We start from the raw sequence: 21,814 nt of genomic DNA, 5'->3' as shown, positions 1-21,814 counted from the left end.
ATTGGACCATCCTCTACCTCTGAACGACATGCACTAATGTAATGAGCTCATTCTCTGCAAGCGAGCTTGTCTCATCGTGACTTGGACCATTCTTCAGCCTTTTATGGATATACTCCGAATTGTCTCACTCTGTCTCTTTCTCTGAGTATCTATCCTTGTTCTCTTTTCCTTTTTCTTCCCTCTTGTCTGGCTTTTTGTTTCATGCTAGGCTGTGACTAACACACTTCTCTCTGAGAGCTGAACAATTTCCTCTCCAATTTCTTGTGCCAAACATGACCTAATGTGTAATAATGAAAGTGTTCCTTCAACAGGTCAAGCTTTGCAGCATTACAATGAAAAATAGACCGTCTGGGCCACAAATGATTACGTTTGTTTCTAATCCTCGAAGGCATAGATTTGTGCTTAAAAAATATTTGAAAGCACAGTAGAGTTGTAGGGTCGTTTTGTAATTTAAAAACATCTTGAAGGTTTAGGTCATAAAAATAAATACTTATTAGAAAGCCAGTTGATAAGTGTTGTGTGAGTGTAATGCGTGTATATGTGAGGCTGAGATAGAGGGTTAGTGTGCGTGGAAGTCTACAGGTATAGGTTGGAGTCGCTCTATGTAGTTTTGTGCTGTAGAACTGTCTCCCCTTGAATGCACTGGGGCTTCCTCAGCCTTGCTATCCTAAACCTTCGATTCAGATTTTTTCATTGTCTTGGGCTGCACCCATTTAGAAACATTGACTGGAGTGGACTTGGTGGAGCGGGCAGGCCAGGGAAACTGGCTGGAGCGGGCTCAGACTGGCTGGAGCGGGCTCTGTAACTGGCTGGAGCGGGCTCTGGATGTCTGCGGAGCGGGCTCTGGGCTCCATGTTTTAGGCTTTGGAGCGGGCTCTGGAGTGGATCCTGCCTCTCTCATGAGGTCTAAAATGATGTTCTCTGATCTTCATCAACAGAAAATCAGACTTGCAGGAAAATCCATGTGAAGATTAATTGATAGATACTACCATCTTGTGATGGATTTTAGTTAGTTCCATGAATTAGTCTTGACATAAAAATTGCTTAGCATTACACTCTCATCTTCTTTTTTGTCACGGGTGCACAAGAACAAGATGTAACAGATCCAAGTGCAGCATAAGTATTTATTGGGGAGTCCAGAAACGTAATCCAAGGCAGGCAAGAGGTCAAAATCCAGGTAATCAGTCCACAAAACAACAAGCCAGAGATATAAACAGTGCACGTAACAAATACAACGAACCACAACCAGGGACAGACACAACTGAGATTAAATAGACAAACACTAATTAACAAACACAAAACAGCTGGGTGCAATGATGAATGGTAATTAGTCCAGGGAGTGTATATGGGAAATGTAGTTCATGAAATGAGTGAAACAATGAGTCCGGGAAGGAGTGCCCTCTAGAGGCTGAAGGCACTCTCACAGGTGATCGTGACAATGCTCACCAAAGCAGCATTTATTTTCTTATTAAAATTAAATTAAAATAGCTTTATTGCTTTCTATTTTAATATATTTTAAGATGTAGTTTATTCCTCTGATGGTAAAGCTGAATTTTCAGCATCATCTTCAGTGTCACATGATCCTTCAGAAATCATTCTAATATGCTGATTTGCTGCTCAAGAAACATTTACAGTGTTAAAAAGTTATGCTGCTTAATATTTTTGTGGAAACTGTGATACTTTTTTCAGATTTCTTCTGCTGTGTAGAAGGGAAAAAAACTGCATTTATTTGAAATTTAAATCTTGTGCAACATTACTGTCACTTTTGATCAAATGAATGTGTCCTTGCTGAATAAAAGTATTTATTTATTTTTTTTAAATCTTACTGACCCCAAAATGTTGAATGTTAGTGTATAACTTTATACAAAAAAGAAAAAGAAAATAAGAAATAACAAATGTAGTCTTTAAAATGATGATTTAAGTTTCACAAACTTACTACAGATGGTGTTCTTAATAGTGCTTTGTTTCATCATGAGTCAGTGTCAAAGTTTTGGTTGCCAAGTCTGCAGTGCGATATCAAAATGACTGAGTAGAATTCCTACTGATATGAAATGACAGCAGACAGTCTGGATTTGGATGGCTGCTTTGGCATGAAATTGATTGATAGCTATAAAGAAGGGAGGGAGAAAGGAAATATACAGCTAGAATGTGAAAATATTAAGTCACAATCTAAGGGTAAACAAGTTACCTCCGTCGGAGAGGTTCTGGCTACAGGTTACAGTATCTCCTCAGGTAGATGCTAGTAAGACTTTGGTCCAGGTGTGTTGGAGGTGCTGCTAAAAGAATGTGCTCTTTAGATTCAGGGATTTTGGATCTGGGTCTGTTTCTGCTTAATCAGCCAGACCTTCCTCAACTTTCTGCACAAACAGATTGCAGATGGAAGCTTCTGTTTTTCTGTAAAATCTAGTCCTCCACCTTCACTCTTTCAAGTGTCTGAGCTGAGAAGGGATGAGAAAGCCTCTCTGAATGCTTAATTTTTTGAACAACAACCATTACCTGCAACTTTCCTTTTCTTTGTTCCTTCTCCTTTCCCCTTTTCATTTTTCCTTTTGACTTTTCCCTTACTTTTCCTTCCCTTTTTCGTTTTTCGTTTTCCCTTTCCTATTTCCTTTTCCTTTTACTCTTTTCCCTTCCCTTACCTTTTCCTCCTTTCCTTCCTTTTTCATTTTTTCTTCCCTTTGCATTTTCCTTTTCCTTCTTTTACTTTTTCCTCTCTCCTTGTCCCATCTTTCTTCCCTTTCGATTTTTCCTTTTCCTTTTCAAATTGCTGCTATTATGTGAGCGCTTCCTCTTATTGCTTTCCTTTGCAGCTGCATTGTTTTCATCCCACTGCCCTCTTCACCACTCTCTCTCTCTCTCTCTCTCTCTCTCTCTCACACACTCTTCTCTTTCTAATATCAGTTGGTTTTCTTGCTAATGCTATGCCCGTTGTTACAGATCATGTGAATGGACATTGCACTAGCCCCACCTCCCAGCCCTGTCCATCTGGGAGGGCCAGAGTCCCGGGAGGCCCTGAAGGGCCACGCCTTGCCCGCAGGGGGCCCGGCCGACCGCCCTTCCGCAAGGCCCAGTCCGCCGCATGCATGGAGGTCTCTTTGCCTGTGTCCTCCCTCACCGAAGGTGTGTGCTTGTTCTCCAGCTCCTTTATCCCTTTATTCCATTTACCCTTTATTCCTGTATTCCTCCACTGCCCCATCCCCTTCTGCATGTTTAACACTCATCAAGGGATACAAGGAGGATGGTATGGGATTTTATTGCTATGTTTTCTGACGCTCTGATTTCACTGCCTTTTCTTTGGGTTCTTTGTTTTGTTTTTCACTCTGTTGGAGAGATTGGTGATTACTAAAGCCCTATCATGCCACATAGGAAGCATACCCCTTTTACACCGAGTGGGATCTGAAGCACCGCCCCGAGCCACATTTGTGATCCTTAAAAGGATAGTACCCTCAAAAATGAAAATTCTATCATCATTTACTCTCCCTCATGTCGTTCCAAACCCATTTGGCTTTCTTCTGTGGAACATAAAAGGGGATGTTAGGCAGAATCGTTGATACTGGCAGACTATTCAGTCACCATTCACTTTCATTGCATCTTTGTTTACAATGAAAGTGAATAGTGACTGCGGCTGTAATTCTACCTAACATCTCCTTGTGTGTTTCAGGGAAAGGAGGAAGTCATATATGTTTGGAATGACAATTTATGTCAATTTCTTTATATAACCAGGCTGGGCTTTGACACTGGCACCTTATTGGTGGAAAAGGGGTAACGGAATATCTTATGCACCAATTACCATTCTGCATTTTTGCTGAAATTTTGGTGAAAAGTTTTTGTGATCTCATAATAGGTTTGTGTTATAAACTTCAATTAATCCTAAATCCCATTTATCCTGATTAAAGTCAATATTGGGATGAATTGGATGAATGTTGATGAAATAAGTTTATTAATCAGCCTTCCAGAAGTAATTTTAAAAGTAAAACTAAAAAAGAAGAAAGAATGAAAGAAATGGCACAAACCTTTCAAAGTGTGACTCACAGAAACGACTATGCTTTTCAAGCTTTGGGGATCTTCTGTCCCTTTTATGTTTGAGACCATATTTGTGCTTCAAACATGGAGGCTGAGGCAGACACTGCTGTGAGCCTAATTATACTTTTTGTTTTAATGCTTTTAATTACCACCTCTACACACAGTCGTTTGATAGGTGGCTTGCTGATGTGAATTAAAAGATTAATGTAGGCAGTCTCTGTGCAAGCTTAGGTTTCAGTTTACAAAACGTTTATGGTTGTGGCCTTTTTTCTTAGACCATCTTTCTTAGAGTGAAATGAAATGTTGCGACTGCTTCCTCGGAGGGGAATTTACCAGAGTGAAATGCACGGACAATACATAACATCAGAGTATATACCTAAATGTTTTTGCATATCCCTGCCATGTTTAAATTTTAGAGTGTGTGAGTGTGTTACAAGAGCTCTGCATATCCTTCAGGGTGGAACTCAGGATAAAAAATACTGTAGATAAAATGGTTGTTATTATTAATAATATTATTATTATTTTATCCTGAGGTCCATTTTTCTATATATCGCCTGCATATCCTTGAACTTCAGTGTGTGTGTGTGCGTTTTTGTGATTTATGAGGACACAAATTTGTATAATGACATGGGTATTACACTGGTATTACGACGTAAACATGAAATATGAGGAAATGCATGAAATACAGTTTAAAAACCATTACGCCTATGGAATGTCCTCACTTTGATAGCAAAACAAACCTGTGTGTGTGTGTGTGTGTGTGTGTGTGTGTGTGTGTGTGTGTGTGTGTGTGTGTGTGTGTGTGTGTGTGTGTGTGTATGTGTGTGATATGACCCATTTCAAGGAATAGTTCACCCAAAAATGAAAACTGTCATTATTTAGCCCACGTCATTCCAAACCTGTATGACTTTTTATTTTTTAGGTGGACTATCCCTTTAACTGTTCATGGGCTTACACACAGCCAAACGTGACTTCTGTGTGCCTTTATCTCATGTCAGTTCTTTGTCCTTGTCAGTCATATATGTCCTTATAGCAGATGTCTTGTTCAAATTAGCGTGATCTGTACAGCAGTAACGCATCATATCCTCACTGGGCACCGACTTCCTGTCATTCACTAATCCAATCGCAGCGATAGACAGCGTCTCCTCCTGCGCCGTCATCTGTGTCCATAATCCTGTTTACATGAAGGGCGCCAACCAGGACAACCAGCCCAAGTCGAACGGCAGCGTACAAATAGTGTCACAGGGTTCATGAGGTTTTCATAGTGTCTGGATCTTTCCCAGAAAGATGTGCTGTGTGCTTTTATTGCATTTTTAACCTAATAATCTGTATTTGATTTCATTTTTGAGAAAAAATGATGGGATTGCTCCCATCGCCTCTTTTTTTTATTTCCACCTGGAGATTCTGACAGTTTTACAAGTCCAGTATTCATCTCTGAAACCTTCTGCACAGACTCAGCTTGAATTTTTTTAATTGAATAATGTCATGATATTCAAATGAATCCACGTCCGTCCGGTTATAGACACGGTTCATTTTTTTTCTTCCCACTCGGAAAAGTGTTATTGTCCGTTAGAGGACTACCTACCGCTTCTTTGGTCTCAACGCGTGGCGTGCGTCCCTATCGCTGCAGTAACAGGCATGCGGTGCCGCAGTGGGGTCGCTGGGATAATTAAAGGTCAATTAGCAGCGAGGAGAGCCAGGCCGGCGCTAATGAGACACGCTACAGGAAGAGAGAGCTGCGGGACGCTGGGATACGTAGTCTCATATAAACAGCCATTAAGGGTGGAAAGACACACACACACTTGATGTAAGCAAAATGTTAGAAAATGTGAACAGTTACAGAAATTTATCACAATAAATAGCGGTTGGAAGTTTGAGCTATCCCAGTGACTCCTTGACTCGCATCCCATTTAATTCATTGATTGATTTTAAAGGGCACTTTCTGCAGGTTACATCATAACGGAAGTATGTGTATCGTTTTATGCTGAGTAATCTGATTTGTTCGATTAAACGCAATCGTAAAAGACCTTAGTTAGGGTAGTAGATCTTAGTCAGATGCCATATTGAATTTTACACCAGATGAAAATGAGGCTGTGAGGGATATGTGCTGTATAATGGGCCTAGATCACATTTAATTTTCATCTCAAAACTGTTTTTTATGGAGTTTTCGTCTACTGAAAGTCTTTTTGAAAGATGGTTTGTCAGCTGAACAATCAGTATGTTGTTCGACAATACAATCCAATGAAAACACTGTACTTCCATCCCTCACAGCCGTGGTTCCATCGCTTTCAGAAATTAAATATGGTGTTACCCTGACTATAGGACTTTGCAAATATATGCATAGATAAACAAACCAAAACCCACAGAGGAACAGAAAAGACAATCACAGAGTTATCCATCAGAAAAAAACAAGAAAAGAAAAAAATCCACAGAAACATTTGCATGTCCCAAAGAAAGAGGGCATTGTTGATGTTTCTAATAACAGGTGTGTCATTTGGCTCTCCTGCGGTGATTGACAGTCAGTGACCTCAGTAAAAGAGTCCCAGAGAGAGAGAACGAGCGAGCAGATCTTTTCTCTCACCATCTCTATCATGAAATATTCACACTAACAGGCTAACAGGATGGATACGACTAATTATGTTCACAGTCCCCGCAGATAAAGGTGCTGTCAGTAGAAAAGGTCAATATGCATGTCTTCCCACAAAACGTATATGTGATTTCGTTTGTGACCATTTTGCACTGTGTGAGAGTGTGAGATTGGATTTGTGGCTTTGTGTTCAATTTGCGTTCTGTTATATTGTTTGGGAAATGAATGCTTAGTGTCAGTCTTGGTCTGTATTAAGGGAACGGTTCACACAAAAATGGAAACTCTGTCATTAATTACCCTCATGTTGTTCCAAACCATAAAACATAAAAGAAGATATTCTGAAAAATGTTCACGTTGCTTTTTGCGAAAGCACAGTGACCAGAAATGTCCACAAGAATGTCAACAAACATCCATAAAAGTATTAATACGCTTCATACTATTTGCTATTTGCTTGTTAAGTCCTGATGTACGGAATACTGTTTTTGGGTCCAAGCCTCTACTAATTTCAAATGAGAATACTAGCTATCTCAGCAGCCATTTATATGAGCACTTTTTGTTCATATCACACATTTAATCAAAGCTTTTAAAAATTCACAGTGAGCACGACTTTCTCTGTGCTCACGGTGTCCCGGACACCAATATTTTAATGATTCATTAAATAGGAATCACTCTTTAAGTCATTTTTACTCGGCAGCCATCTTTGAAATGCTTCTTGGTCAGCTATTTCAGTCATACAAGTGCAGCTCCTATCTGTTTGAATGGGGAAATACCAAATTCTCCAAAACTGTTCATTAAGTTTACAATTAAATTTCATATTTGAAATCACCAATGAAATCTGACAACTGTCTCATAAATGTTGTTTCTAAACGCTTAAATCAAGACAAAAAAAGGGGCTAAATTTTCAGGCTAGAAGGCGGGACTTATTACACTTTCTCTCATTCTTAGTAATATGAGTCTTTGTTTAGGATCATGATTTTTCAGTAGTATTACAGCACACTGCGAGTATATATTAGCAATGTTTGTTGTTTTAGCATCTGATAGAGCTTTTGAATCCGAAAACAGTGACATGTGGCATCAGATTTAACAAGCGGTTAGCAATGGGTCGCTCATGAACTGTTCTTTCAGTTTTTAGGAACTCTTTTATGTGACTTGGGAGTATCGAGCTGTCTCTGAGAGTGATTCATTAATCATCATTTTTGACCATGTATAGACCTACGTCATTGTGACGTCACCGCTATAGCTGGAGGCAAAACATAAATAAGAATTCATAGCAGGCGCGCTAAAAGTTTGAGGTTTTGACTTTAAAATGTCGTCTTGTTGTGTTTTTGGCTGCCAGAATAGAAGGAACAGGACTTTTGGTTCAAAACTAAAGTTTTACCAGATCCCGGCAGACATTCCTTCACAGAAATCAAAAAGATAATTGTGGTTGAAAGCAATACGGCGTACACAGCAAAATCCCCAGAGTTAAATCAACTCTGCTTAGATTACATATGGTCCCTCTCTATATAGTGTTAAAGTAACACTGAAACAGAGTTGAAATTAATGAGATAATTAAGTGATTATTTAAGTTATGATTGAGCATTAGTGATGAACACCTGCTGTTAACAAGCAGAATCACTGAAGAGAAACAAAATAACTACAAATGACTTCCAGCCACAGGCTTAGATGAAATCAACTGAAGTTAAAATGCATTAAATCTCTCAATATCTGAATAAACAACTCCACAAACAACATATTATCTCATTAATTTTTACTCTGCTTCAGTGTTATTTTAACTCTTTGTAGAGACGGACCATATGTTCTCTGAGCAGAGTTGATTTAACTCTGGGGATTTTGCTGTGTACAGACTGTGTTTGCAGTGCACACTTCATATCAGGTGAAATAATCGATGCATATGTAATGGTGTGTTGGTTTTATCTAGTACAAATCAGCAAGTTTCTGTTTTATAGGTGAAAATTGGCAACTTTCAGTGCACTAGCTAGCTTAAATGTTAAACAAACATACAGCGATAGATGTGTGTGCCATCCTTTGAATGGTCTCTTAAAATAATCCACATTGCTAGCCATAATCATAGTTAGCCCAGCGTTAGGTTACATTAGACAATAAGCCTTGACAAAATTAATCCGAAAGTAATTCATATTTTGTCTAGGAAATATCCAAAATTGGTTAAACTGTTTCTAATTTACAAAAATAGCTGTCACGGTCCCGCAGAGTCAGACTATGATATTTTACTGTGACAGGTCCTGCTTTAAGGCAACAAGCTAAAGTCAAAAAAGCTTTTCAGACTATTCAGCTGTCACATGACAAAAGAATGAATGACTCAGACTAGAAGACACAGTTGAGTGGTAAATTAATCATCAGTGGTTTCTCATAGTTTGTCTTTGGCTGTTATTATCATGATTTCTTAATTTGGAATATCAAATTTGATGTAAGTAGACATGTTGGGGAAATCTGGCTTTTGTAAATATAACATTTTGATTCTTTTTAATAACTCTGCTCAAATGAATAAATGAATTGAAATAAAGATTAGTTCATTTTGCTGAACAAATGATCTGATCTTCTCATCACACACTATATTAGTATTTTGAAGCCAGTCATACAGGTTCCTAATGACATGAGGGTGAGTAAATGACAGAATTTTCATTTTTGAGTGAACTGCCCCTTTAATGATTGGGATCACAAACACAAACAGCTATAAGCATCCTAACTTTGACACAAACCTCATAGCCAAAGGATTTCATTCTGCTGATGCTTTTTCAAGTTGTTTTCTATTGAATCTACTGAAGTGTTGTGGGCAGGTTTTCCAAAGAAAAAAAAAGATCGACCTGTCAGGACTTTCTTTCTTTCTCCTATTTCTTTCTTCCTCCTCTTTTTCTCCTCTTTCTTTCTTTCTTGCATATTGGTTTATCTGTTTTCTCTTCCTCTTTCTCTCCTTATCTGTCACTCTCTGTACGCTGTGACGTTCTGGTCGTGTTTTTGTTTCGTACACGTCTTGACATATGTATGTATGTACGTGTCATTTTATATGTTGTGTATCGTTGTATTTACGTGTGTGTGTGTGTGTGATTGTGGCCGTTGGGGTGTTGTACATATGTGCGTTCGATGGATAGGTTATCCGTCCCGACGAGCCATGCTGCAGCAGTTACACGGAGTCAGTATGTACTCTCACGACGAGCATCACATCACCACCTACTCCTGGAGCGAGAGAGGTAAGGAGGGGCTTTATGAGGGTCACAAGGACCTCTCACCCTGTAGCGTCACGTCTCACTCCGTCCCGTCCTGTGGCACATAGTCGCTTGGTCAGAACCCCTCTTTTGTCACGTTCAATGATGTTCACCTTGCTCTTCATCTTCAGGTTTGGATTTGCACCGTAGCTGCTAGCAGCTGAACAGTATAATGATGTCTGCTTTGTGTTTCACGCTGCAGTGTTGTCGGCTTGTAGTCGTCTGTCCATCTCACGCATTGTGACATCTCCAAGACACAGATTAAATCTAGACCTGGACTAAGTGTGACAAACAGTTAACTGTACTGTTCAGTCCAAGGCGAGGTTTAACCTGTATCAGGGAAACAGTTTCTGTATGTCAGTGTCTAAGGAGATCTTATGATTCTGCAGACGTGTCAGTATTATCAATCATTAATGTTGTCATCAATGTAGAGGTGAAAGTTATGAGGTCATTTTAAATTACTTTCTATGATGGCAAGAGTTCAAAGTGAGGGATAATTTAGTGTATGTAGAACATAGTAATGTGTGCTATCTATGATGCTTCATAGACACGTGTCAGACAAAAGGGAGAAAGAGGGAGAAAGATGTTTCACAGAAACATAGGACGGACATTCTCAAGGAACGATGCTGTTTGTTCAGTTGTTTGTTCATTTAAACCTTATTCTATTAATCCAAATGCTAAATATATGGTTATTTACTAATGTTACTAACCTTAAGCATAGTTTTGCTAAACATTCATGATGTTTTGAGACTGAATGTGGTGAATTTAAATGCAACGATCTTTAATAATGCTCTTAGCTAGCAAATATCATTGCATCACACCACATTATGTATAGTCAGTTTTCCTGTGCTTTATGTTATATTAATTACTATCATTTTTTTCTTATAACAAGAGTTGGACCGTTGAGGCTAACATAAGTATATCTGATTCTGTAACAACAGAGGAACATCTTGTATAAAGAAAAGAATAGTCCAATGGTAAACATTATTCATTTATTTATTTCCATTACACATTTAAGAAATTAATCTTTCATATAATATTCAGTACCATGTTCATTACCATGTTAATTTAATCATATAGTTGCAAGTCACAGGGACACATGGCCATAAACGGCACCATTTCCTAAGAATGGCCCTGGAGCAGAGGTTTAGAAATGGTGTAATATTGTGTTTCAGAGGCCATTGTGATATGATAAATGTTGTTAAAATGTTGTAATTTATACCTTATACCACACTCTTTTGTCATTTATGATATAGCTTAGAAATGTTCACAAATTACTTTCCTTCCATCACTACACGCAAAAACCCTGTTTTGACATTGACAAATGTCTGTCAGCATTTTCTTCATACGCGTTTATGTTATGTAAACACAATACAGTTTATCATTTCTGCAGGATAAACAAGATTCTCAATTTAAAACCACACAAATTCTAATCAAATATATTCTGTTTATTGTAATGCATGGCATAATACATCATGTCAGGATAGTGAATGTCACAGAAGATATGACAGTTACAACAACCAATTGTACATCACATCGTACATCACCCCCCCCATCACATCCTTCATTTTAAGATAAGGATAGTTTAAATACTTGAGTGAAGTGTAAATCAGGCAAGTCCAGAAACTTTTTTATGTGTGGGTCTGGCAATATGAATATGCAGTGGATAAGAACTTGGAAGTAATTCAAGGTCAAAAAGATGGTAAATACGCTGAATGGGTTTGAAATTGTGAGATTGTGTTCTGTGTGTTATCTGTGTACGCAAATGAAATCTGTGACATGTCTGATCATGTGAACAGGAAAATTTTAAGATGTGTTCGCTCGATAGATATGTATGTGCCACACTGTCCTGTATGTACATTATTTATTGTTTTACTTTTTCAATTACAAATCTTAAAAACAAGATAAATTTGTGTTTGCAACTGCACATCATTAACACTTTATAACTCAATTTCTGGTTGGTGTGGATTAAATGTAATTTAAACGCACATATGGAGTGACTCCACTTTCACTGATTCCTCTTTTTAACAGCATAAGGATTTTTCTCCTATATTTTCCCTTTTTCTTTTATCTTTTCACTCTCTACTCTTCTTTATCCTTTTCCACTCATCTGTCTTGTCTTCTGTCTTTCCTGACATTTCTCTTCTGCCCCACCCTCTCTTTCTCTCTCCCCTTCTCCATTCTTTCTCAGAGAGTCGAGAAAACTCGTTCAGCCGTTCCCGGAGCTCTAGCGTTTCCAGCATAGACAGGGAAACTAAAGAGGCCGTAACCACCCTGCAGTTTATGGAGTCGTACGGGCGTAAAACAGACACCCTGCCCACACCATGCCTGTGGGTGGGCACAAGTCTGGGCCTGGTGCTTATCATCCCAATGTCCATCCCTACGGACGAGCAGGAACGTCAGGAAGACCCTGTTACTGTGGCCCCCACTGGTATCTTTTGATTTCTTCCTTCTGACTCTTGAATGCCCCTGTTTGCAACATATACAGAGTTCAACAGCTGGGTTCCGAAAGTAAAGACTCCATTCTTTTTTTTTCTTAGGGAAATAGATTTTTGATGATAACGTGTAAACATTTAAAGACAAAACTATTGTGAGCTCTGAGGTTGTTATTCACTGGTATATGTTTTTTTGAAGCCATTGTTTGCATTACTTGTTTTTAAAATAATCAACAGTGGAATTTGCGGTGAACAACTACATTACCCATGATGCTGTGCAGAAAATCCCATTAATCAAAGAGCAAATCATGCCAAAATAGCTCTGCAGGGAACGTCTACTCCCATAAAGCACCACAAACTACGTAATTGAGTCGATTTCCCTATGCTCTACATATTTAAATACTATTTTACCTTGAATAAATACAAAATTTGTAATGTTGTGATTCACCTCATAGATGGTTAGCTTGGTTCTTGGCTTATACTGCTTTAATGGCAACTTTTTAAATCCCTATTAGAAAAATTAATGGACAAAATACTTTCGGAACCAACACCACCGAAAAAGTGGCCGGACACTAATGCACTATATGTTCTCTTCCCTCTCAGGCACAGTGTTAATGCTGAAGGGCTCCATTCTGCGGTTTGGTTTCCTGGACTGTGGGGGCGCTCTTATCCACAATCCCTACGAGGTGTGGCGGGACCAACAAGTCCCAGATGACCCAGATCGACCCCGCAAGCGGAAGCTGGTCAACTTCTCGCCCTCGTCTTCTCAAGAGGCCAGCGGAGATGGTCATTTAGCCGTAGTGTGTTCGGAGAGGCAGGCGAAGGTGTTCCTCATGCCCTCCCAGGCCTGTTTATATGTACACAACATCACAGAGTCATCCTTTGTGCTGCGGGCCGATGTGGTGTCGGTTTGTAACAGCGTTTGTCTGGCCTGCTTCTGCGCCAACGGACACATCATGACTTTGAGGTTTGCTTTAACTTTTTTTCTTTTTTGTCTCAAATTTGGAAATTGTGATGTAGCTGATAGAGCTCAGAGCTGGAAACCAGAAGGTTGCTGGTTCTAGTCCCTCAATCAAAATCTACAATTTAAATTTCTTATATATATATTGACACTAAAACAGAAAAAAATGTCTCTTTTGCTTATAGGGGGAAATGAAAGTAATATAGAAAATTAAAAAAAATAAATTAGGGCCCGAGCACCCATGGTGTGAGGCTACAAAATCTGAAAACCAACAAAAAGTCAGATATTTAGAATTTTTTTTTGCAAAATTTGTGCAGTTTTTGCCATTTCCAGACGTTGTACTTTAACAAACTCCTCCTTTAACGAACCCCTCCAGACGTTGACTTTAGATTAGACTGACCAATCATATTTACAGTCATAGCGCCACCTGCTGGCAACAGGAAATGGCATGCTTTAAACTGTAATTCACTCCCAGAAACACATTTAAATATGCCATGAAGTACCAAACATGTTAGAAACACATTAAATCATGCAACACTTGGCTAAGTGTTATAGTCAAAATGGGAAGCAGGAAGTGTGGCACATCAAAATAACTTACCATTGCCATACCCTCTTAAATGCATGTCGCCCACTATTCACTGTTTTCCTAAGGCCACCGGGTGGCTGTGGCCCCGGGTGCGAGGGACCTTTCAATGCTGATTGCAGGTTTAATTACTATTGTTATTATTATTATTATTAATATTATATCCATTATTGTATTATTATTTTTAATAATAACTGGGACAAGTGACAATTATTAATGAATAATTATTAAAACTGGGGTGGGGGGGGGGGGGGGTAGTACATAAAAAGTATTATTATTATATCAATTTTCTCACCTCTTTTATGACCATGTAAAACCAGTAAATCCTGTAACAGGGTCTGTTTACATCTAAGATCTAACCACAGAGATTACAGTGATAATGCAAACTGTTCTTGTTCATCCATACATCTCGGTACAGAATAATTCATATAAGTGCATTAGCTAGAAATATGAGCTTTTAAACCCTATGGAATGCCTTAGACTAATTATTGTAAGTGCATTACTGTAAACAGAAGGTTTTCTTGTTTTTACAAACTTAGGGTTAAGTAAAAATGTCTGTATTAATCCAAAGAATTTGACAGGTTCCGTTGATAGAGTTTAATTTATAATTAGCCTGCAACATTCCTTTAATGCCAGCTCAGAACCTTTTGGTTTTGACTTTCAGTTTAATCCAGTTTACAGAAACCAGCTCAATCCTTCAACAAATTCTAAACCTCAAGTCAGAACAGCTGTGTGTGCTTTTGTTGGCTTCATATTAAATCCTACCTTCAGTGCAGTATGTTATTTTAGGCAGAATTTCTTCATTTTTCACTATAAATTAGAGTATTTTCACTGTCATTTCCAAAACAGAGGATATTGGAATGCAGTTTCTAAGTCTTGTATGTGTGTATGTTTTGCAGCCTTCCCAGTTTACGGCCTCTGCTAGACGTCGCCTACCTGCCGCTAACGGACATGCGCATTGCCAGAACATTCTGCTTCACCAACGGAGGGCAGGCGCTGTATCTGTGCTCCCCCACAGAGATACAGAGAATCACTTACAGCCAGGAGATGTGTGACAACCTACAGGTGGCTGTGCCTTTGTGTGTGTGTGTGTGTGTGTGCGTGCGTGTGTGTGTGTGTGCATGCTGATGGTGGTTATTGAAGTGAAATGTCATGCTTGTCATGGATGCTTTGAGCTCTGCTGAGCTGAGCCCTGCTGCATCTCGGCTGTAATTTCTGCCACACAGGTTGTCATTCTGTCCTTTCTTTCCCTCTGTTGTTTCCTCTCTGTCTGGTTAGGATGGAAATAGTATAATGCCATACTATTCATTCTATTTTTGCAGTATGCACCATGTGCACAGTATGATAATTTTCTGTATGCATAGAATGTCCGAACTGTAATATACACTACTGTTTAAAAGTTTTGGGTCTGTAGGATTTTTTTTTTTTTTTTTTTTTTTTTTTGAAAAAGGAGTTGTTTTTGAAAGGAGTCTGTTATGCTCACCATACGGTAAAATTTGTAATATTGTGAAATTTCATTATAATTTAAAATAACGCTTTACTGTTTTAATATATTTTAAAATGTAATTTATTCCTGTGATAGCAAAGCTGAATTTTCAGCGTCCATTACTCCATTAATTCTAATATGCTGATTTGGGTCTCAAAAAATATTTCTTATAATTATCCATAATGAAAATGGTTGTTCTGCTTAATATTTTAGTGGAAACTATGATCTATGAATTTTTCAGGACTCTTTGATGAATAGAACAGCATTCATTTGAAATAGACATCTTTTGAAACAAATGTTTTTACTGTCACTTTTGATCAATCAAATGTGTTCTTGCTGAATAAAAGTATTCATTTATTTATTTAAATAAAATCTTACTGACCCTAAACCTTTGAACATTAGTGTATGTATCCCACAATTCAATGCAATTTTCTTGACCATTTATTTCATTTATTTATAACTGATTTAAACCATGATATTGATCTCTTTCCTACCAAATTATTTTTATTAAAATGAAGATTTTTTTTTAGCCCAAACTTAATTAAAATTGAAAAAAAAAATACTGTTTCACATACTATTTTTTAAAATTTTATGTAGTAGTAAGTACATTTAGTGTATACTCCTCAGTATGCTCTTAGCATACTAGTATTCCATTTCAAACGTGGCCTCTGTTTCTTTATAAGTGTCAAACGCAAGAGAAAGAGAGGTTTTGTCTTGTCAAAACTTTCCGTTTTACATAGTGAAATGTGTAACTGTGCTGACATCTGCTGGTGGGTTTTTGAACTGACTGTGCTGGCATTGCTTTCGATGCAGTATTTGATATGATTTTTCTCTATTAAACACTTTGATTCACTATTCTTCATTAATTGCAGGAGATGTTAGGGGAGCTCTTTACACCCATCGAGACCCCTGAGGCTCAGAACCGTGGATTTCTCAAGGGCTTTTTTAGTGGCAACGCCCAAACCTTCGACCGAGAGGAGCTGTGTGAGTGAAGTTATTTATCTCTCCTCTCTCTGCATGTGTGTGTTCTTGTATACACTTCCTGTGTCCTCGTAACCAAATGGCTTAAAAAACGGTGAAATTCAAAAAATGCAGACAGTTTCCTGTCATGGGAAGTTTTAGGGGTAGGGGTAGTGTAGGGGGATAGAATGTAGTTTGAACAGTATAAAAACCATAACGTCTATGGAGAGTCCCCGTAAACCACATAAACAAGTGTGTGTGTGTGTGTGTGTGTGTGTGTGTGTGTGTGTGTGTGTGTGTGTGTGTGTGTGTGTGTGTGTGTGTGTCCGTCCAGACATGGATCCACAGATCACCTAAACTCTGGTTCACATTTGAGCTCAGAACTGCCCACTTATACAGGTCAGGAAGAGACTGTGAGATTGACATATATAATGTGAATCTAAAAAATCTTCAATTAGTTTTAATTTGTAAATCAGGAATATTTATCTCTATTACTCTTCCCACTACCCCACTAAATACTTTTTATTTTGTTATACAGTTATTTTATAAATATTTATATACTATTATAGTATTTATTAATATTTAGAATTTTTATATTTTCAGTAATTTTACTTAATTTTTATAAAAAATATTTTTTATCAATTTTTATATCGCTTTATTTTTATTTAGGTTTTAGTTTTAATCATTTTAGTACATCAACATACTTATTTCAGTTAGTTGCCAAGGCATATTTTATTTCAGCATTTCAATTGCAGAAAATTATTTTTTAATAAACCTTTAAAAATAAAGGTTCCAAAAAAGATTGAAGAATGTCATAGAAGAACCATTTTTGGTTCCCCAAAGAACCTTTCAGTGAACAGTTCTTAAAATAAAGATTTTTTCATAGTGTGAAGAACATTATAATAATCCAAAGAACCTTTTTTCCACTATAAAGAACCTTTTGTTCGATGGAAAGTTTCCATGGATTTTAAAGATTCTTCATGGATCTATCAATGCCAATAAAGAACCTTTATTTTAAAGAGTGTAGTTTTAGTTAAAGTCTCCCTGTGGTAAAAAATCAAGTTTTTAATGCTGTTTATGTGGTGTTTTTAATATGCTTCAGTGATCTAAAGACAGTTTCAAAAATGCGGTTTGGAATCGCTGGTGTTTGTGATGTCACAAACTACTTTGTAACCAATCACGTCAATGTGCTGGCGGGCTTTAGCATATCATTAACTGACCGTGCAAGGGAGTCTCAAAATCTTATCCCAGTATATTTTTCTGTTGATATGAAAAATCGGGTATTACAATGTTATGATATGCCTTTCTCCACTGACGTTCTGAGTGTTCAAAGCATTTCTAAGAATATTGATTTTTAGAAGAACATGATTTGTAAACATTAGCAACACATTATTAGCTGTTTGATAACATAGCCAAGCAAAAGGCTAATATTAATTACCGTTATGTGTCCAATGTTGTAAAGCGAGATACCATTCTCTGAGCTCGTGCAAGTGAGTGGAGGTGGGGCTAATTTGCATATTCATAGATCTGCGTTTACTAAATGAGGCAAGGGTGTGGAGTTACATTCATGCTATTTTAAGGCATCAATACTTTTTTTTTCATTTCATTTTTGTCATTTTGGTGATCAAAGATGAGTTTTAAGGGATAAAATTATTGACTACAAGGGGACTTTAACAATAACGACACTGCCTTTTTTCCCTTCGTTTCTCTTGTTCTGTAGTTGGCGAGGCAGCAGCGGGTAAGGCGTCCCGCAGTCTGGCGCAGCACATCCCAGGACAGGGTGGAATGGAGGGCATGAAGGCAGCAGCAGGCGGAGTGGTGGGGGAACTGGCCCGAGCTCGCATCGCCCTGGATGAGAGAGGACAGAGGCTCGGGGAGCTGGAAGAGAGGACCGCTCTGATGATGACCAGCGCCGAAACCTTCTCTAAACATGCTCACGAGGTATGTAGGAGAGCGAGAGAATGAGAAAACAGAAATATATAACTATTTATGTGCTTGTTCAAACTCTTTGTTTTCACTTTTGCCCTCCACAGCTGATGCTGAAATGCAAAGACAAGAAGTGGTATCAGTTTTAGAGGGTCCTCGAGGAGGGCGCACTCTCGTGTACTACTCTGGTACTTGGACTTTCACTCTTTAAAAGAGAGAGTGAGCGAGACGGATGGATCGAGAGACTTAAGGGCTGTTCAGCTTCTCTTCTGTCTGTGTACAGGATTGTCTTACTCTGATTGGTTAAAAAGGCGACGGCCAGATTACGATACGATGGACTTGTACCATTACCGTTCATCAGTAAGTGGGGTTCCATACCCGCATTGTAAATCAGACGTCATCTTCATTTATGTACAGGGGTTGATCGGGGTCTCCTCACTCACAAGAAGCAAATTGGCTCACGCCGTGTAGATACTCGGAAAGTTACGAAATCAACGAGTGCATGAAACAAAATGGATGACCTATAAAAACGTAAAACTGCCATATTAAATAGCAGCATGTTACAAAAGGGAAACAAAAGATTAACAAACTTTTATTTAATAACCTAAGCCAATAATATAAACTATGACAAAAACTTTATATTTTTTGAAATAGCAAACAAATATATATAAACAAAAAATGTATACCTGCATTGCTAAAAGGCCAAAATATTTCGTTTTTTTGATGACGCCATACTGTTTCTTTCAGCGATGTATATTTTCAGAATATTTACCACTGTCTCGTCATATACGACACCAATTTATCCACTCTCGTACTGCAAATCAGGCCGACGACGGCGACTCGGTTGGCCACACCCACGACGTTCAGTCAAAAACGCAACCTTTTTCCGTTTTCTTTGCTGCTAGCTCGCAAAAAAGCACCACAACCAACTTTTTAATCCGTCTCCAAAAGGTACTTCACCCTCTCCTAGAGACGTATGACGTGACATGGTTTTAGAAGTGAAAGTAGTGAAATGTATTTGGCGCCACGTGACAAGTGTGTGTCTGTGAGGTCCTTTTCGAGCGTGTTTCTCATATGTAATACTTAACGTGCCATATTCTAGATGGGTGAAGTATCTTTAACTGTAAACTAGCGATGAATTAATTTGTCTGTGGTTGATATTCTGGGCTCTTACATGTAGATAAGACAAGCCAGCCAAACTCAGACAGAAGGCTTGGCTCTTCTTGCGTGTCTGTGAAAGTATAAATACGGTTTGATTTGTTTTCTAATTCGTCAGGATGTTCGTTACTTTAAAAGATCAATTTCAGCTGGCCTGTTATTTAGTTTCTAGTCTTTTCGGTTGCCTCCGGGCGCGTGTAACAAAGATCGTGTGTTGTTTTTTTACGTCGCTGAGGACAACGAGTGAATGACCTCCGTTTTCTCTGCCAAAGTTTGAATGCGTCGTGGAGAGATTTCCTTCACGTTCCAGTACAAGGAACAACTTTTGTTCATTTTCTTCTTTTTATTTCCTTCAATATAACGTCAAAACGATGTTTTCTACCTTACTACTTTAGTGCAGACGATTGTTCGCTTGTGTCTTCTGGTTGTCAATCGACTGTTGAAATGGTGTTTAGACTGATCAGTGGGCGCTACTATGTTTTTTGAATATGTGTCTGGAAAGATCAAACCGAGCGAGTCGCCCTGCGGTTCGCCCGTGAATTATAGTGTTACATGTAAGCTAAATCTTCCAGAATCGTATTTGAGACTCATGTTGTGTTTCTATGATTGTCCTCTGATGACCTCTGACCTTCTAGTGCTTTACTGTAACAATCTCAGCATATCTTCCGTAGTCCATGCCTCTGCCCATTTGGCTTTGTATATACAAGCTGCTACTCAGTAACGTAAATGTTGTGCATTGAAATACAAACTCAAGGCTCATGAGAATACACATCGTCATCCGTTAGTCAAACTTGGGCTCTTACGCAATATTACCTTTTTCTTTACGCTTTTACGTTAAAATAATAGCTCATGATTAAAGAAGGGAGACATTGCATGTGTGGAGATTTGGACTCAAGAAGACACTCAAGACTCTAAGATGCCAAAACCATGTAAAGATGGTCTCTTCTGAAGAAACCTGTTGGTTTTATTTCATGTTCACCATTATATTTGTTTCAACTGATTCTCCAATGATTCCTCTTCAGTGTCGAAACAAGTAAAAACTGACTCTCACAGACAGGGTGTTTTGTTTGTATGTTCTCAGTTTTTATATGAAAATGTACAGTTCAACCTGGAGGAGAGCGACATGGTCATTGAACTAAATTATGTGATTTGGATATTCCTCTGTGAATGTCGTACCTGTTTAAAGATGGTACCGTGTCTGATATTCTGACTGAAGTTCTGTGGGTCTAACTGTAGTTTCCTCCACCCAACACCTGGTCCTCTGATACCTTCAGAGAAGGCAGCAACGTCGGTCTTGTTTAAATGGATAATGCCACCTTTCGTTCTTATCGATATTCTAGTAGTGTTATAGAGGTTATTGAAAATAAAATGGAAAAATATGTTGATGCAAATCAAATTGAAATAAACATTTATTGATGTACACAAGATCATAAGACTGGTTTGTTTCTGTAATATTGTGGGCTAGTAAGTTGTCGACCAAGGTCATGCCTACAGTGCCAATAATACATAAAATTACTAAATGTGTATTACATGCTCACAAAAGACTGTATATTTTGAACATGCATGATACATATATAAATGGATAAACATAGGCCTGTAAGAATCTATAAAACTGTTTGTCTATCTATCTTAAAGGATTAGTTCACTTTCAAATTAAAATTTCCTGATAATTTACTCACCCCCATGTCATCCAAGATGTCCGTGTCCTTCTCGCTTTCAATCGGAAAGAAATTTTTGATGGAAAAAGGTTTTTGATGAAAACATTCCAGGATTTTTCTCGTTAAGTGGACGTCAGTGGAGCTCAAACAGTTGAAATTTACAGTTTCATTGCAGCTTCAAAGCGTTCTCCACGATCCCAGACGAGGAATAAGGGTCTTATCTAGAGAAACCATTGCTCATTTTCTAAAAAAAATTTTAAATTTTATATATTTTAACCATAAATGCTAATCTTGAACTAGCTCTCTTCTTCTTTATTAGAATTCCAGCAGTGTAGACACTGCTAAGTGTATTACTGCCCTCCACAGGTCAAAGTTTGAACTAATTGTTATATACTTGCACTAGCATATTGTATATGACAATTTAGTTTAAACTTTGTCCTGAGGAGGATAGTAATACACTTAGCAGTGTCTACACTGCTGGAATTAAAGGATTAGTCCACTTTTAAATACACTTTTCCTGATAAATTTACTCACCCCCATGTCATCCAAGATGTTCATGTCTTTCTTTCGTCAGTCGAAAAGAAATGAAGGTTTTTGAGGAAAACATTCCAGGATTATTCTCCTTACAGTGGATTTCAATGGCTACCAACAGATTGAAGGTCAAAATTACAGTTTCAGTGCAGCTTCAAGGGCTTTAAACGATACCAGATGAGTAATAAGGGTCTTATCTAGCGAATCGATCGGTTATTTTCGAAAAAAAAAAATACAACCGTTTATGCTTTATAAACAAAATATCGCCTTGAACGCACTTTC

General features: G+C 38.1%; 1 protein-coding gene across 11 annotated transcripts in view; it reads left to right on the top strand.

Moving 5' to 3' along the window:
• stxbp5l (syntaxin binding protein 5L) overlaps positions 1 to 20,770 on the top strand; it is a 195,240-nt gene extending 174,470 nt beyond the window's left edge. For 8 of the 11 annotated variants that reach the window (XM_048193630.1, XM_048193626.1, XM_048193625.1 and 5 more), the window contains 8 exons: positions 2,938 to 3,120; positions 9,721 to 9,819; positions 12,026 to 12,265; positions 12,873 to 13,236; positions 14,713 to 14,878; positions 16,172 to 16,283; positions 17,980 to 18,200; positions 18,293 to 20,770. In XM_048193630.1, coding sequence (XP_048049587.1) covers positions 2,938 to 3,120; positions 9,721 to 9,819; positions 12,026 to 12,265; positions 12,873 to 13,236; positions 14,713 to 14,878; positions 16,172 to 16,283; positions 17,980 to 18,200; positions 18,293 to 18,334 — 1,427 coding nt within the window. In that variant the 3' untranslated portion in view covers positions 18,335 to 20,770. The remainder of the gene's footprint in view (positions 1 to 2,937; positions 3,121 to 9,720; positions 9,820 to 12,025; positions 12,266 to 12,872; positions 13,237 to 14,712; positions 14,879 to 16,171; positions 16,284 to 17,979; positions 18,201 to 18,292) is intronic. The other 3 variants (XM_048193631.1, XM_048193636.1, XM_048193634.1) reach the window with 1 other exon arrangement.
• Positions 20,771 to 21,814: the final 1,044 nt, after the last annotated feature.

The sequence above is a fragment of the Megalobrama amblycephala genome, linkage group LG6 (genome assembly GCF_018812025.1).
Source record: "Megalobrama amblycephala isolate DHTTF-2021 linkage group LG6, ASM1881202v1, whole genome shotgun sequence".
Lineage (NCBI taxonomy): Eukaryota > Metazoa > Chordata > Actinopteri > Cypriniformes > Xenocyprididae > Megalobrama > Megalobrama amblycephala.
This window is presented reverse-complemented; position numbering and strand designations above follow the sequence as displayed.